The sequence below is a fragment of the Coregonus clupeaformis genome, unplaced genomic scaffold, assembly GCF_020615455.1.
Source record: "Coregonus clupeaformis isolate EN_2021a unplaced genomic scaffold, ASM2061545v1 scaf1710, whole genome shotgun sequence".
Classification (NCBI taxonomy): domain Eukaryota; kingdom Metazoa; phylum Chordata; class Actinopteri; order Salmoniformes; family Salmonidae; genus Coregonus; species Coregonus clupeaformis.
Genome location: NW_025535164.1, coordinates 47,491 through 63,561, shown reverse-complemented (window position 1 = coordinate 63,561; position 16,071 = coordinate 47,491). Strand labels below are relative to the sequence as shown.

The window sequence follows — 16,071 nt, the reverse complement described above, 5'->3', positions numbered from 1 at the left end:
CTCCTTGCACAAAGGCGGAGGTAGCAGTCCTGCTGCTGGGTTGTTGCCCTCCTACGGCCTCCTCCACGTTTCCTGATGTACTGGCCTGTCTCCTGGTAGCGCCTCCATGCTCTGGACACTACGCTGACAGACACAGCAAACCTTCTTGCCACAGCTCGCATTGATGTGCCATCCTGGATGAGCTGCACTACCTGAGCCACTTGTGTGGGTTGTAGACTCCGTCTCATGCTACCACTAGAGTGAAAGCACCGCCAGCATTCAAAAGTGACCAAAACATCAGCCAGGAAGCATAGGAACTGAGAAGTGGTCTGTGGTCACCACCTGCAAAACCAGTCCTTTATTGGGGGTGTCTTGCTAATTGCCTATAATTTCCACCTGTTGTCTATTCAATTTGCACAACAGCAAGTGACATTTATTGTCAATCAGTGTTGCTTCCTAAGTGGACAGTTTGATTTCACAGAAGTGTGATTGACTTGGAGTTACATTGTGTTGTTTAAGTGTTCCCTTTATTTTTTTGAGCAGTGTAGTTTCCCCTATTAGATTGAAGAGGTGTTCTTTTTCTAGTATAACTAATAAGAAATGCATGTTCCACTATATTCTGGCCCTGTTATCTCTAATAGAATAGAGAATTGTAGGAATGTAGAGAAGTGTGTAAATGGTCAACTCGGTTAATCCAGAACTAAAGTGTTGTGTAATTGGTCAATTGCACGACTAAATTCTGGGTCCATATGTGTTAAGAGATTCTAGAAGATGAGGAGCTCCACCCCCTCTCTTTACAAGTGACGAATCGAATGTCCCCTCCCCTTCCGAAATTCGGAAGACCCTAACACCTGCGAAATAATTTCCAAATAACCAGAGACGAAAAACTGCTGCTCATTATCCCACGCATCCTATTCCTTCCCGACAGATTATACGGTACCAGTTATGTTTACATAAATCTGTCCACGAGAGATTATGAAGTTGGTAACTGGAAATAGCATCTCTATACCCCTCTATGGCATAACAAGGCTATTACTTCCGGTAATAAACCATTTGAGTCAAAAGCCTGGTCTGCAGAAGGGGTCAATAATCTAGGGGATATATTTAACTCAGAGGGTCTCCTTAGTTTCCAGGAACTTCTTTATATTAGTCTACGGTCAGCACTTCCGCCTATGGTGTCCCATGGGGTACAAATTTGAGGAACTTGTCCAGAGGTTTGTGTATGTTATTAACGCTCATCTTCAATTACTAAAGCAGAAAGATCTTCCAATGGTTTAATCACGGGTAAAGGCTTTGTCTACTGAGGATGAGGCTATTGACTGGGAGAACGTCTGGGAGAATATAACTTAACTCCAAGAACCCAAACCATCAATTCATTAATTGAAAGCTTTGTCATAGATCGTCCTGGACACCACTTATTAGATTTCATACAAAACAGGCTTTAAGCCCAAACTGTAACCTGTGTCCCCTCAATACACTTGGCACATATAAACATATGATATGGGATTTATATGTTTTGGAGGAAAGGATAATCTATTCTGACTTTACGCCTTGAACCGATTACTCTTCTACTTAATGACGATTCCGGTGAACAAGAAACAGTGTAAGGTTTGGCTGGCTGGGTTGACTGCTGGCCGGCTGGGTTGACTTCTGCCCCAAAATGTATTGTTCAGCTCTGGTTGCCACCACATGACCTTCATATAAGACAATGGTTAGCATGTTTCCGCAGGTGTCGTTCAAGATACGATGGGAATGGGAAACTCTTCCCACAGTCAGAGCAGGAGTAAGGCTTCTCCCCTGTGTGAACTGTCCGATGAGAGGTTAGATGACTTGATGTTGTGAAGCATTTCCCACAGTCAGAGCAGCAGTAAGGTTTCTCTCCAGAATGTTTTCGCAGGTGTCTCTCAAGATATGATGGGAATGGGAAACTCTTCTCACAGTGAGGACAGTGGTGAGGCTTCTCTCCAGTGTGTGATCGCTGGTGCACGTTCAAGCCACTCAGTTGAGAGAAACTCATCCCACAGACAGAGCAGGAATAAGGCTTCTCTCCAGAATGTTTTCGCAGGTGTCTTTCAAGATATGATGGGAATGGGAAACTCTCCTCACAGTGAGGACAGTGGTGAGGCTTCTCTCCCGTGTGTGTTCGCTGGTGCACGTTCAAGCCACTCAGTTGAGAGAAACTCCTCCCACAGACAGAGCAGGAATAAGGCTTCTCTCCAGAATGTTTTCGCAGGTGTCTTTCAAGATATGATAGGAATGGGAAACTCTCCTCACAGTGTGGGCAGTGGTGAGACTTTTTAGCTTTTCTCCCTTTCTGATGTTGCTTCCCTGGTGCAGGAAATGTCTCAACTTGGTCAGAGGAGTTAGGGGTATCTCCTGGGTGAATGACAACAGAACAACAGGTGAAGCACACATGAATAATCTTTGCATCAAATTAAAAGAAAGAAATGTGCCCAATAAAGCATTAATGAAAATGAGTTACATACTGTCACTAACTGTAAGTCGCTCTGGATAAGAGCGTCTGCTAAATGACTTAAATGTAAATGTAGGTGTGTCTGCTTGGAACTAATGCAACATTCGCTCTGTCTTCTTTTCTAAGTGACAATACCACTGGTGAGCATCTTTAAAAGACCCACTCCAGCCTTCCTACCACCTCATTTATCACCCGATTTACTTAACAAAAGGCACATCTCAATGGGTGGTCCAGGTTAGAGCTTAACACAGGAACAGGAATTCAGCGGGTTTTGTGGGATTCTGGACGGAATGGGAGTGAAGTTCTAGAGTCAAGTTTGGGACAGGATCAACAGTCCACAGGAACGGGGCAGTAAAGCAACTGTTATAAATATAGTTTTTTGGGTGGAAATGTGTCATGTGTGGAGCATTTCATATGGAAAACACCTGCGTAGGATAGACCTAATATAGTTTACTTAATAAAAACGTCTGAAAAAATAAAGGTCATTTCCACCCTCCCCCTTCCGTCGGCTCACTCTTGCAACGTCTTGTTGCAGCCAAGGACCCATCACTAACATTAAGTTTTATGTGCTCAGTGCTCAGCTGTAGGCTACATCATTATGTGCTTAGTGCTCAGCTGTAGGCTACAGTGTTATGTGCTCAGTGCTCAGCTGTAGGCTACAGTGTTATGTGCTCAGTGCTCAGTGCTCAGCTGTAGGCTACAGTCATGTGCTCAGTGCTCAGCTGTAGGCTACAGTGTTATGTGCTCAGTGCTCAGCTGTAGGCTACAGTCATGTGCTCAGTGATGTGCAGAGGGTCTCTGTCCTCATCCTCCATCCATCTGCATTTAGGTCATTTAGAATAGGCTCTTATCTAAAGCGACTTGGGCTTACAGTCAGTGCATTTAACTCAAATAGGTAAAAACAAACACATCACAGTCGCATATTGCATTACTGAAATTATTTTAAATACTTGGTAAACCAACACAATAGCCAACATATTTCTTCGTGCAAAAAATTAGCATGAGATGGGAGTGATTTTATCAGGAAGGGACAGGAAAGGGTTACAGAACTGTTGCGGGATCAGGACAATACAGGAAAAATAAAAACTTGCCAGGACAAGACAAAAATTTATTTTCACTCCTGTGTCAACCTCTAGGTGTCCTCTGACATTACATTTACAACTCTGGTGGTGGGGGGCTCTTTTGTCCTCTATTGCTCCTCTATTGCTCCTGCATGCAACGCCTTGAATTGCTAAACCCTTGAATTTCGTAATTGTGTCTAAAACATTTTTGTTGTTGTAGATCAAAACATATTATTTCACCCTTAAGTGTGTGTGTACTTTACTGTATTTATACTTGGAATATACTTTTTTCAACTGGAAAAGTTCAAAGATAGCTGGAGTGGGCCTTTGAACCGTTAAATCAACTAATGTGTTCCTGGATCATCTGACAGTCCTAATAATACTACATAAAACCTGCTCTTACCATGATCAGCAGATTCCCCAATGTCTTCCTTCTGTTCTTCATTCATGGTGACATTCAGGCCCAGTGTTTGACTGCTCTCTGACGGCTCCACCGATGCCATCTCTGGACTCTCTCCTGTGTAAATGAGAATAGAAAAAAAACGTGTCAAAAGGTGAAAAATGCATTGCGTCTAAACTACAGTATTGAAACTGTGTCATCTTGCATTGACTTGAGGGAATAAAATAAATACTAAAACCATGTAACAAAGTGGTTGGCGAGCATCTAAATAACCCAGGTATGTACTTTAAATCTGCCTGGCTCGATCAACAACAGCCCCAGGTATCCTAAGTGAAACATAGGATAGGGTCTTAAAAATTATCTTGTAATCAATCAGTCTCTGACTAAAAGGCAAGTATGAAAACCAGCTGGCACTGTGGTCCTCGAGGACCAGAACACCTGCTGTTGATAAAACCTGGGGTGTAGTCTTTAAATGCACACGGTAGCAAACTGTTTGGCCGGTAACCGAAAGGTCGCAGTCAAACCCCCGTGGCGACTAGATGGGTGACAGAAATCTGTCGATGTGCCCTTGAGCAAGCAAGGCAGATAAGAGCATCTGCTAAATGACTAAAATGTAAAAGGTACAAATAAATATGCAGTGTGTATAAAAGTAACACAATGCAATGTACAGTAGTAGAAATATTAGAATGAGCCATGTCGAGAAAACAGTATTCTATATACAGTACAAGACCTTATGGACATATGCAAGGAACCAAACAGAAGCAAAAGGAACGAAACAGGAAGGGACCTACCTGAATGTGTCCAATAAAAACTCGTATTTACATGGTAAACGGTTTCTGGTGTAAATTTTTTGCAATAGACCAAGGTTTTGCTACATTCTTCGACTAACGAATACACCCCTTCTCTATTACCTTGGTTGTAAACGCTGTTGATAAAACCTGCTCTCTTACCTGGGTAATCATCACATTCCCAAATCTTCACTTCCTCCTCTTTATCTTTCGTGATGATATTCAGCAAGAGTGTTTGACTGCTGTCTTTCACTGATGCCATCTCTCCTGCGGTGCCCAGGGAACTCCTTTGTCACAATCAGGACCCAGTCAGTCTAGGCTTTGGCTCAGTTTGTGTGGAGAGCGGCTGGCTGGTTATCCTCACTGTCCTTAAATAAAGACCAGATAAACAACCTGTAAACGAAAAGCCTGTATGAAATGCAGGACTGTTTTGTCATTTGGTGGCTTGTTCTCTAGTTAGCGCACACATCCATTGTTTTCTGATGTAGACAGTAATTTAATCAATGTTGCTACGCTAATTTAGTTACCTGTACCGGGTCTCGGCTGGCTAAGCTACGTAATAAATTCTCAAATAGCAAGGTAGGTAGCTAACGTTAGCTAAATAGATATTGTTTGGGTTTTAGCCACAATTTCTTGCTAAGCTAGCTAGCTAGCTAACGTTAGCTATAGAATATATGGTTTAGCTAACGTCAGTTAGCTACATATTTCCCTATTTTGATAAAGTGTGTGATGGCATTTGTTTTCCAATTGATTGTTAACTTTAGCAAAGAGTTGAGTAACATTAGCCAGGCCTTGCGGTTTTGTCTAGAAGGGACACCGCTTTTATTCAAATTCACTTGACTAGGCCTTGCCTGGCCATTTACCCTGCAACAGACTCCTGGAGAGGGGGTTCTTACCTGAGGCCTTGCTTCGCTAAAACGGAACCAGAAATGCTTTTTGTAGCCTGGATTAAGTATTATTTATTTCTTAATTTCTCCTCTAAAAAAGACAAAAACAAACCGCGACCGCAATTTGCGCATCTTCTTTTTCGACAGAATAGGCTCGTCAAACTACACAGACATAGACGTACGCCACCTGTGTGCGGGAGTGTGCATCGCAGGCCATGATATAATACCTTCTCAGGTTTAGGTTATTGTCCCAACCAAGATGAAATCGGAGAGGGGTTTTGCGGGTGAAAATATACAATAATGAGCGGAATGAGCTACTGTCGCCTACCATTGAACCACAGACAGAACAATGAGACATATATTTCACTGGACATATAAATGTGAAGCATCCGCGTGTCGTTTCCATTCACTCGGAACTGACCATATAATTAATCAACTAAATTATGTTGTATTCTGCACCAAACTTAAGAAAAAACAATTACTCTGCATAATTTACTAGAATAGAATAAAACAGTTGTATTTCGCATTTTAATTAGATCTGTCATCTTGTAGCTAGTTTATTTATTGGCCTGTATGTGTTAGAGTAATACAAAATACAAGTAAGTGTTTGGATATGTTCATCTGTTCTTGACTTACAAATCATTAAAGTTTGGAGAAATTGCACCTTTGGGGGGCGCTACTGAACACCAGGGTTATGGGATTTCAGGAATATGTCCGATTCATCCCAGAGCTACGAAAAACAAAAAATATAATTTTGGGGATTCCATGACCAGACATGGCTTGTTAAAATATAAGGTTTTCTAGAGGTGTATAGAGCTTTATGGCAGAAAACAAGTGTATGCATGTAAATGTTTTTAGAAAAACTGTTTTATATTGATATTGGAGCCTTGAGAACCTCGGAAATATACTATTAAAATATTCTGCACCCTATACCCATTATTCGCATAATGGCCATAACTGCATCTCTATTGCCATGGTCTTCGGCACAGCATATTTCTGATAAGCAAGACAATTATGCACTGAATTCTCACTGCCTGTCCAAATAGAGCAGCTGAGCCATGATTTGGCTTTCACCTTCAGAAAATACATCCCTCTGTTAAGTAGCATCCCTCTGCTAACCCAAGCAGATAAATGCACCTGTTGCAAAACATGCCGCATGTCAATATGATGCAGTGGTAGCCTACAGAAAGAATCCACGTAAGGTAATGAACATAACAGCATGGTAGGTTATATATACAGCATATCAACTATACATAGGTCTATATGTATTTTAATCTATAGCTACACCTAGCTTATTATAGGCCTATAATAAACTCCTCTATGAATATGCACTTATTATCGCACATAGCCCTATATTGCGTAGGGCTATATGCGTCGGCAATATAATAAGCTATATCCTAATAAAGTTGTTCCCTGTTACAATGGTAACAGTAGCCCTGTGTGGCCTAAAAAGTGCAACATTGTATCAGCCCCTTCAAAACGCCCTAATTATTCATGACACCCCTCACGCATGTCCACTGATGTCGGAATTTGCCTACATATTCAATCTAAGCTTTTCAAAATGCAATATTCCCATCACTTTTGATTATTTTTTTCTCATTACTCACAAGAAAATCACTAGGCCTGCTAAAGTTGTTCAGACCAATCCACTGCTCGTAAACCTACAGTATATCAATCAGCATTGTGCCAGGTGCCTATCTTAGTAGGCTATAGTTTGTGAACTGTACACTATATATTGTTTATACCATAAACATATCAATTGACATCAATGAATTTTGGTAAAACTGTCAAATCACATGCGGCTGTAAATAGGGATTGTTATTGTCCTTCATCAGCCAGTAAGCTTCAGTAGGACACATGGAAAGAGCTCCTATGTCTTACCATTTGAAATGGTGGTGTATGGTACAATGCATTGCTGAAATATATGGGTTGGGCAACAGTACATTCCACCCAATATCAGATCTTCATTGTAACACCGCTAACTGATTTAAAGTCAATATCAGATCTTCATTGAAACACCGCTAACTGATTTAAAGTCAATATCAGATCTTCATTGAAACACCGCTAACTGATTTAAAGTCAATATCAGATCTTCATTGAAAAACACCGCTAACTGATTTAAAGTCAATATCAGATCTTCATTGAAAAACACCGCTAACTGATTTAAAGTCAATATCAGATCTTCATTGAAAAACACCGCTAACTGATTTAAAGTCAATATCAGATCTTCATTGATACACCGCTAACTGATTTAAAGTCTAACATAAAAACGTGTGATAGGCTACTGTTACATTTGGATAGTGACAATTTAGAAAGGTGATGTTGTACTTACAATGTTGCAAGGAGCAGCAATGTCTTACAGCATGCTGCACCAACACAGCAAAAATAATTCATTCATACTATGTAATCGATTGAAAAACACACAGAGCGGTTAGTGCTTAATGCATTTATTTACTAAGCTCTTTATTTTATTGATGTATTTTAACAGTCCCATTGAGACCAAGGACTCTTTTGCAACTCAAGATTACACAAAAATCACAATCACAGCAGCATAGAAAATACAACAGCAAACAACACAATCATGAAGAGCAACCACATTCCTCAGTAAAGAGGTCCTCAACCACATTCCTCAGTAAAGAGGTCCTCAACCACATTCCTCAGTAAAGAGGTCCTCAACCACATTCCTCAGTAAAGAGGTCCTCAACCACATTCCTCAGTAAAGAGGTCCTCAACCAACATTCTGAGTTGCTGATGATGTCACCATAGTCTAGGACCGGAGGAAACGGAGGAGAGGAGAGGAAACATGGCAACAAATACGTTGAAATGAGACATTCCTTCTCCACTAGCGCGTCATCAGGCAAATTATATTTCCCTGGATGGGTTCAGAAGGTGAGGGGTCAGGGGTCAACGTCGGGATACCAGGCTGCTCCCAAGGGAGGTGGTGGCGGCCTTCTCCATCTCCTGGGGGAGAGAGCGAGACCGAGAGAAAGAGGTAGGGGTGGTGTATGATTTCAGAAAGCATAGCAGTCGTCATCTGAGCTCTCAGCAATAGGACATCTATCTTCATCTGAGTTCTCATCTTCATCAGAGTCATCAAAAATATCCCCTCCTCCCAGAATCAGCTCGTGGTAGATGTTCCTGTTTTTTCTTGATCTTGTGTCCGTTCACTCAATCTTCTGTTCGGGAGGCAGAGTAGGCCATTCCTCCCTCCCTCTGACAACTCCACTGCATTGCCTAAAAGTCACATGTAAAGCAGTAAATTATTTACAATTCCACTACACAAAAAAAGTGTGGAGGATATTTGTAAAGCAAGACAAAAAGTCCAGTCCAGAAATAGTATAAACCTCAACTTTCTCTGATCTTGCAGCTGTAGTTCCTCCTGCACCAGGATCCTCTCTTCCTCCTGCACCAGGATCCTCTCTTCCTCCTGCACCAGGATCCTCTCTTCCTCCTGCACCAGGATCCTCTCTTCCTCCTGCACCAGGATCCTCTCTTCCTCCTGCACCAGGATCCTCTCTTCCTCCTGCACCAGGATCCTCTCTTCCTCCTGCACCAGGATCCTCTCTTCCTCCTGCACCAGGATCCTCTCTTCCTCCTGCACCAGGATCATCTCTTCCTCCTGCACCAGGATCCTCTCTTCCTCCTGCACCAGGATCCTCTCTTCCTCCTGCAGTCTGTTCACCAACATCAGTCTGTCCAAGATCACCTTTTTTGATGGCAAGATGTCTGTGATATGTAAACTCACAGAGGTATATAACAGAACAAAAGCAATGATTGCAGCCTACGCTAAAGGTAAACCTTCAATCACAATAGATACCTTCTGCAATCATGTACTTAACTGTTTCCAAGTCTCTCCCATGGCCACACACAGAGTTGTCAGTATTGAGCAGCTCATCCACTGTGGGGCGCCTGAGCTCAGCCTGCTGCTCGTGAAGTTGAACAATGGCAGTTGTCAAGACCACCTTGTTCTCAACAATTTAACTGAATCTAATGCTTCCTCTAGTTGCCGTCTGATAAAAAAAGGGGTGATTAGATGGACTGTATATTGAGATATATATTACACGACTGTAAGTTACAGAGCTACCTATAGAGGCACAAACAAAGAGAGCACAAAGCAATCAATTCATTTCTAAAGCATTTGTTGTCATGCAGTTATAACATTATACAAGGCATGCAGAGTTGTGGCTCACAAGGTACTCGGCTGTTTATGGTTACGTAATTTCTCAGTTTAATTAAATGTTTTAAAAATTAGATAAACTAATAACATAGGTCATGCCTACATTTGATCATAAACATGGTCTGATGTGTATGACTAATGCATTTTCTTTGACAAATCAGTTTTACTGTACGGTATAGGTAGTGTTTCCTCTGTTTCACACTGAGGTTGAAGCCCCTCAGTCTTCTTCTGGAGATGCCCCGTCTGCCCTGTCTGACTATCTTGAAGTGTGGCTGTCAAACATAAGGTAAGTTACAAACATGACTCCACTGACATCAATGCAATTTTGAAGTTGAGAGACAGAGAAACATTCACTTTTCTACCTGGCTTGAAATGTACTTATTCCTGTCATCGTAGAACGTATTGATTACTTTACATGTATAAGAAATGTACATGATAGGGGTCAGTGAAGGGTGAATAGGAACTTTGTACATGGAAAGTTACTGAGTGACAAAAGGGGAAGTACAGAAAGTTCATATTCTGTTCAAACATGTTGTTTCTGAATATTCATATTTCTAAGGAAGGAGGCAAAGGGTGGAAGCTTGGTTTCAATTCCTGATAAGGCAGGCCCATGAGGGATGTGGAACCAGGCCCATGAAAGATGTGGAACCAGGCCCATGAGGGATGTGGAACCAGGCCCATGAGGGATGTGGAACCAGGCCCATGAAAGATGTGGAACCAGGCCCATGAGGGATGTGGAACCAGGCCCATGAGGGATGTGGAACCAGGCCCATGAGGGATGTGGAACTCAACTCGACACTAGTCAACAGCTGAAGAGAGAAGACACTGCTGGCACGGGGGGGGACATAGAGGCCCACCCCGAAGACCATCTGACTACAGTCCTATCCCACACACACACTTCCACACCCATGAGGGTCCTAGACTGTCACGATCGTTGTAAGAACCGGACCAAGGCGCAGCGTGATAGGCGCACATCTTTTAATGAGTACTTTAACCCAACAACAAAACAACAAAACGACACGTGAAGTCTAAAGGTTAAACACCACAAACCTATACAGATCAAGATCCCACAATTAACTGTGCCAAACAGGCTGCCTAAGTATGGTTCCCAATCAGAGACAACGAGAATCAGCTGCCTCTGATTGGGAACCACCCTGGCCAACATAGATCCACACGATCTAGAACATAAACCTAGAAAACTAAACATAGAAACTAACACCCTGGCTCAACATTAAAGACTCCACAGAGCCAGGGTGTGACATAGACTTAGGCAGTGAGAGGAACATGCTGTGTTTCTGCCTAACAACAGAGAAGGGTTGTTTATCTTAGACATACAAGGCTCTGCCCAGTTGGAAGGTATAAATATATGCTTCTGGGTTGAATAAACTTGGTTTTAGCTTTTTCTGGTTGTCCGTTTGAGTTTGTGCTCTATTTGTTCAGAACCTAACATACGTTCAGGCCACTGCTGAACCTCAGCAACACACTCCTGAAGCACAGCGTCTTTGATGTGCAGCTCTGCCCGCTTTTCTTGAAGGAGGCTGGTCTCCTCCTTCAGTCTTTTGGCATTCTGAAAAAAATACAATTCAATTAAGGAATAACATAGGTGAAGGTTCACATGTTTCAAGTGAATCCCACTAGAAGATTTGACTTTATACAGTCGTCCTGATGTTTTTCTACTAGTAAAAATAACACAAAGCAGACAGAAGATCAGACATGTAGAAATAGATAAACAAGAATGAGAAAGCAGATATAAGCAGATACTCCCCTTCACATACAGTGAGGGAAAAAAGTATTTGATCCCCTGCTGATTTTGTACGTTTGCCCACTGACAAAGACATGATCAGTCTATAATTTTAATGGTAGGTTTATTTGAACATTGAGAGACAGAAGAACAACAAAAAAATCCAGAAAAACACATGTCAAAAATGTAATAAATTGATTTGCATTTTAATGAGGGAAATAAGTATTTGACCCCTCTGCAAAACATGACTTAGTACTTGGTGGCAAAACCCTTGTTGGCAATCACAGAGGTCAGACGTTTCTTGTAGTTGGCCACCAGGTTTGCACACATCTCAGGAGGGATTTTGTCCCACTCCTCTTTGCAGATCTTCTCCAAGTCATTAAGGTTTCGATGCTGACGTTTGGCAACTCGAACCTTCAGCTCCCTCCACAGATTTTCTATGGGATTAAGGTCTGGAAACTGGCTAGGCCACTCCAGGACCTTAATGTGCTTCTTCTTGAGCCACTCCTTTGTTGCACATATAACACATATGGAATCATGTGGGAGGAGGTCATCGGGTAAGCTTGGCGTCGGGTAAGTTTGGCTTTATACAAAGCTTGGGCTTTGTCGAGTAAACTATGTATTTAGATTGTAGTTAGGTATTGTAGGTAGGTATCGTGGGTTGTTGTAGGTAGTTGTTGTATGTAATTATTGTAGGTTAGTATTGTATTCGGCGGTGCCGGGTGTAGCACGAAGCTAGCTAGCTAGCTAACTCACCACCTGGACTAGCTGGCGAGTAGCTATTAGCAACGGTATAGTTGTTTCACGCCTGAGAGTGCCTGTAATTACGCCAGCTGGCTGCCTACAATAGTTACATACAATAACTGCCTACCATTCAGCTGTTTTCTAACCTCATTGTCTGAACCGTTAACGTTAGGTAGCAAGTGGCTACTGTGCTTGAAAATTAGCAAGCTTGTTGCAACCTGGATAGCTACTTGTAAACAATAGCTGGAACGACCGAGCGAACAGACGCGAACTGGCTGAGTCAATTCAGTGGCTAGCTTTGCACTTGGCTAGCTAACAGTAGCTGCTAGGGGTAGTCATAACCTACACTTGTGTTTTGTTTTTTACATATTGATAGCCCGAGTCGCTCAAGGAATTCGGGACATGGGTGACTAGTTAACGTTAGTTTGGCTCTCTCTGTGTGTTCGTGCCGTGAAAGGAGGGGTTCTTCTTTGTCTGAAAGCAATGGCTAGCTAGTTTGCTAACTATTCTAGCTAACTAACTGGCTGAATAAGTTGACGACGGACTCACTCAAGCTGTCGGGACTAACCCACAACGTTAGACACGGACACGAACGATCTGCTTGTGTGTTGATACACTGGTGGTTGTTGTGGCTGAGTATTGGCGCTAAACCCTGCTGCTGGAGACCGGCATGCTAGCTGGCTGTGGCGTCTTATGACGTGGTGCCCGGACGTTTTTCACGGAATAATACTGCACCTAGTTAGCTAGCTGAATAAACTAGGTTAGTCTATTCCTAGAAAACATTGAACCGCTGTAGTTTACAACAATTATAGTTTCTGAGGTGGAAGTTGGGAGAGTTATATTTGGGAGTTGTGGTGAGGGAGGCCCCGCTCTCTCCTTTCCCAGATGTTTAGTTCATTTTATTCCGATCTCCTCTGCATTATTGTAGCCATCTGCTGCAGCCTGTCAACTATGCCTCTGCCTATCCCTGTTCTCTCCTCTCCGCACAGGCTACACAAACGCCTCACACCGCGTGGCTGCTGCCTCTCTAACCTGGTGGTCCCTGCACGCACGACCCACGTGGAGTTCCAGGTCTCAGGCAGCCTCTGGAACTGCCGTTCTGCTGCCAACAAGGCAGACTTCATCCCAGCCTATGCTACCCTCCAGTCCCTCGACTTCTTGGCGCTGATGGAAACATGGATTACCACTGAAAACACTGCTACTCCTGCTGCTCTCTCCTCGTCTCGCATACCCCGAGAGCATCTGGTCAGCGGGGTGGTGGCACAGGAATCCTCATCTCTCCCAAGTGGACATTCTCAATTTTTCCCCTGACCCATCTGTCTATCTCCTAATTTGAATTCCATGCTGTCACAGTCACTAGCCCATTTAAGCTTAATATCCTTGTCATCTATCGCCCTCCAGGTTCCCTTGGAGAGTTCATCAATGAGCTTGACGCCTTGATAAGTTCCTTTCCTGAGGATGGCTCACCCCTCACAGTTCTGGGGGATTTCAACCTCCCTACGTCTACATTTGACTCATTTCTCTCTGCCTCCTTCTTTCCACTCCTCTCCTCTTTTGACCTCACCCTCTCACCGTCCCCCTACTCACAAGGCAGGCAATACGCTTGACCTCATCTTTACTAGATGCTGTTCTTCTACTAATCTCACTGCAACTCCCCTCCAAGTCTCCGACCACTACTTTGTATCCTTTTCTCTCTCCCTCTCCTCCAACACTACTCACTCTGCCCCTACACAGATGGTAATGTGCCGTCGCAACCTTCGCTCTCTCTCTCCCGCTACTCTCTCCTCTTCCATCCTATCATCTCTTCCCTCTGCTCAATCCTTCTCCCTCCAATCTCCTGATTCTGCCTCCTCAACCCTCCTCTCCTCCCTTTCTGCATCCTTTGACTCTCTATGTCCCCCATCCTCCCGGCCGGCTCGGTCCTCCCCTCCAGCTCCGTGGCTTGATGACTCATTGCGAGCTCACAGAACAGAGCTCCGGGCAGCTGAGCGGAAATGGAAGAAAACTAGACTCCCTGCAGACCTGGCATCTTTTCACTCCCTCCTCTCTACATTTTCTTCATCTGTTTCTGCTGCTAAGGCCACTTTCTACCACTCTAAATTCCAAGCATCCGCCTCTAACCCTAGGAAGCTCTTTGCCACATTCTCCTCCCTGCTGAATCCCCCCCTCCCTCTCTGTGGATGACTTCGTCACCCATTTTGAAAAGAAGGTTGACGACATCCGATCCTCGTTTGTTAAGTCAAATGACACTGCTGGTCCTGCTCACACTGCCCTACCCTATGCTTTGACTTCTTTCTCCCCTCTCTCTCCAGATAAAATCTTGCGACTTGTGACGGCAGGCCGCCAAACAACCTGCCCGCTTGACCCTATCCCCTCCTCTCTTCTCCAGACCATCTCCGGTGACCTTCTCCCTTACCTCACCTCGCTGATCAACTCATCCTTGACCGCTGGCTATGTCCCTTCCGTCTTCAAGAGAGCGAGAGTTGCACCCCTTCTCAAAAAACCAACACTCCGATGTCAACAACTACAGACCAGTATCCCTTCTTTCTTTTCTCTCCAAAACTATTGAGCGTACCGTCTTTAGCCAACTCTCTTGCTATCTCTCTCAGAATGACCTTCTTGATCCAAACCAGTCAGGTTTCAAGACTGGTCATTCAACTGAGACTGCTCTTCTCTGTGTCACAGAGGCTTTCCGCACTGCTAAAGCTAACTCTCTCTCCTCTGCTCTTGTCCTTCTAGACCTGTCTGCTGCCTTTGATACTGTGAACCATCAGATCCTCCTCTCCACCCTCTCCGAGCTGGGCATCTCCGGCGCGGCTCACTCTTGGATTGCGTCCTACCTGACCGGTCGCTCCTACCAAGTGGCGTGGCGAGAAGCTGTCTCTGCATTACGTGCTCTCACCACTGGTGTCCCCCAGGGCTCAGTTCTAGGCCCTCTCCTATTCTCACTATACACCAAGTCACTTGGCTCTGTCATATCCTCACATGGCCTCTCCTATCATTGCTACGCTGACGACACACAACTAATCTTCTCCTTTCCCCCTTCTGATAACCAGGTGGCGAATCGCATCTCTGCATGTCTGGCAGACATATCAGTATGGATGACGGATCACCACCTCAAGCTGAACCTCGGCAAGACGGAGCTGCTCTTCCTCCTGGGGAAGGACTGCCCGTTCCATGATCTCGCCATCACGGTTGACAACTCCGTTGTGTCCTCCTCCCAGAGTGCGAAGAGCCTTGGCGTGACCCTGGACAACACCCTGTCGTTCTCCGCTAACATCAAGGCGGTGACCCGATCCTGTAGGTTCATGCTCTACAACATTCGGAGAGTACGACCCTGCCTTACACAGGAAGCGGCACAGGTCCTAATCCAGGCACTTGTCATCTCCCGTCTGGATTACTGCAACTCGCTGTTGGCTGGGCTCCCTGCCTGTGCCATTAAACCCCTACAACTCATCCAGAATGCCGCAGCCCGTCTGGTGTTCAACCTTCCCAAGTTCTCTCACGTCACCCCGCTCCTCCGCACACTCCACTGGCTTCCAGTTGAAGCTCGCATCTGCTACAAGACCATGATGCTTGCCTACGGAGCTGTGAGGGGAACGGCACCTCCGTACCTTCAGGCTCTGATCAGTCCCTACACCCAAACGAGGGCACTGCGTTCATCCACCTCTGGCCTGCTGGCTCCCCTACCTCTGCGGAAGCATAGTTCCCGCTCAGCCCAGTCAAAACTGTTCGCTGCTCTGGCACCCCAATGGTGGAACAAGCTCCCTCACGACGCCAGGACAGCAGAGTCACTCACCACCTTCCGGAGACATTTGAAA

General features: G+C 44.3%; 1 protein-coding gene across 2 annotated transcripts; it reads right to left on the bottom strand.

Moving 5' to 3' along the window:
• Nucleotides 1-465: 465 nt before the first annotated feature.
• LOC121562750 (oocyte zinc finger protein XlCOF19-like) lies at nt 466-5,735 on the bottom strand. 2 transcript variants are annotated; one of them, XM_041874947.2, is made up of 4 exons: nt 5,598-5,735; nt 4,864-5,094; nt 3,917-4,030; nt 466-2,355 (listed from the first exon to the last, which is right to left on the bottom strand). In XM_041874947.2, exons 2-4 carry the CDS (start codon nt 4,961-4,963, stop codon nt 1,676-1,678), a joined length of 894 nt encoding a protein of 297 aa, XP_041730881.1. In that variant the 5' UTR covers nt 4,964-5,094; nt 5,598-5,735; the 3' UTR covers nt 466-1,675. The 2 variants fall into 2 exon arrangements, with proteins under 2 accessions (XP_041730881.1, XP_041730882.1); XM_041874948.2 differs by having other exon boundaries at nt 4,864-5,069.
• Nucleotides 5,736-16,071: the final 10,336 nt, after the last annotated feature.

Bases quoted from the DNA above. Each gene is read 5' to 3' on its own strand.
- LOC121562750 (XM_041874947.2), bottom strand. From the start codon at position 4,963: ATGGCATCAGTGAAAGACAGCAGTCAAACACTCTTGCTGAATATCATC. The intron at 4,031-4,863 runs GTAAGAGAGCAG...TCATTTACACAG, and splicing joins GGAATGTGATGATTACCCAG to GAGAGAGTCCAGAGATGGCA. The intron at 2,356-3,916 runs GTAAGAGCAGGT...TCATTCACCCAG, and splicing joins TGGGGAATCTGCTGATCATG to GAGATACCCCTAACTCCTCT.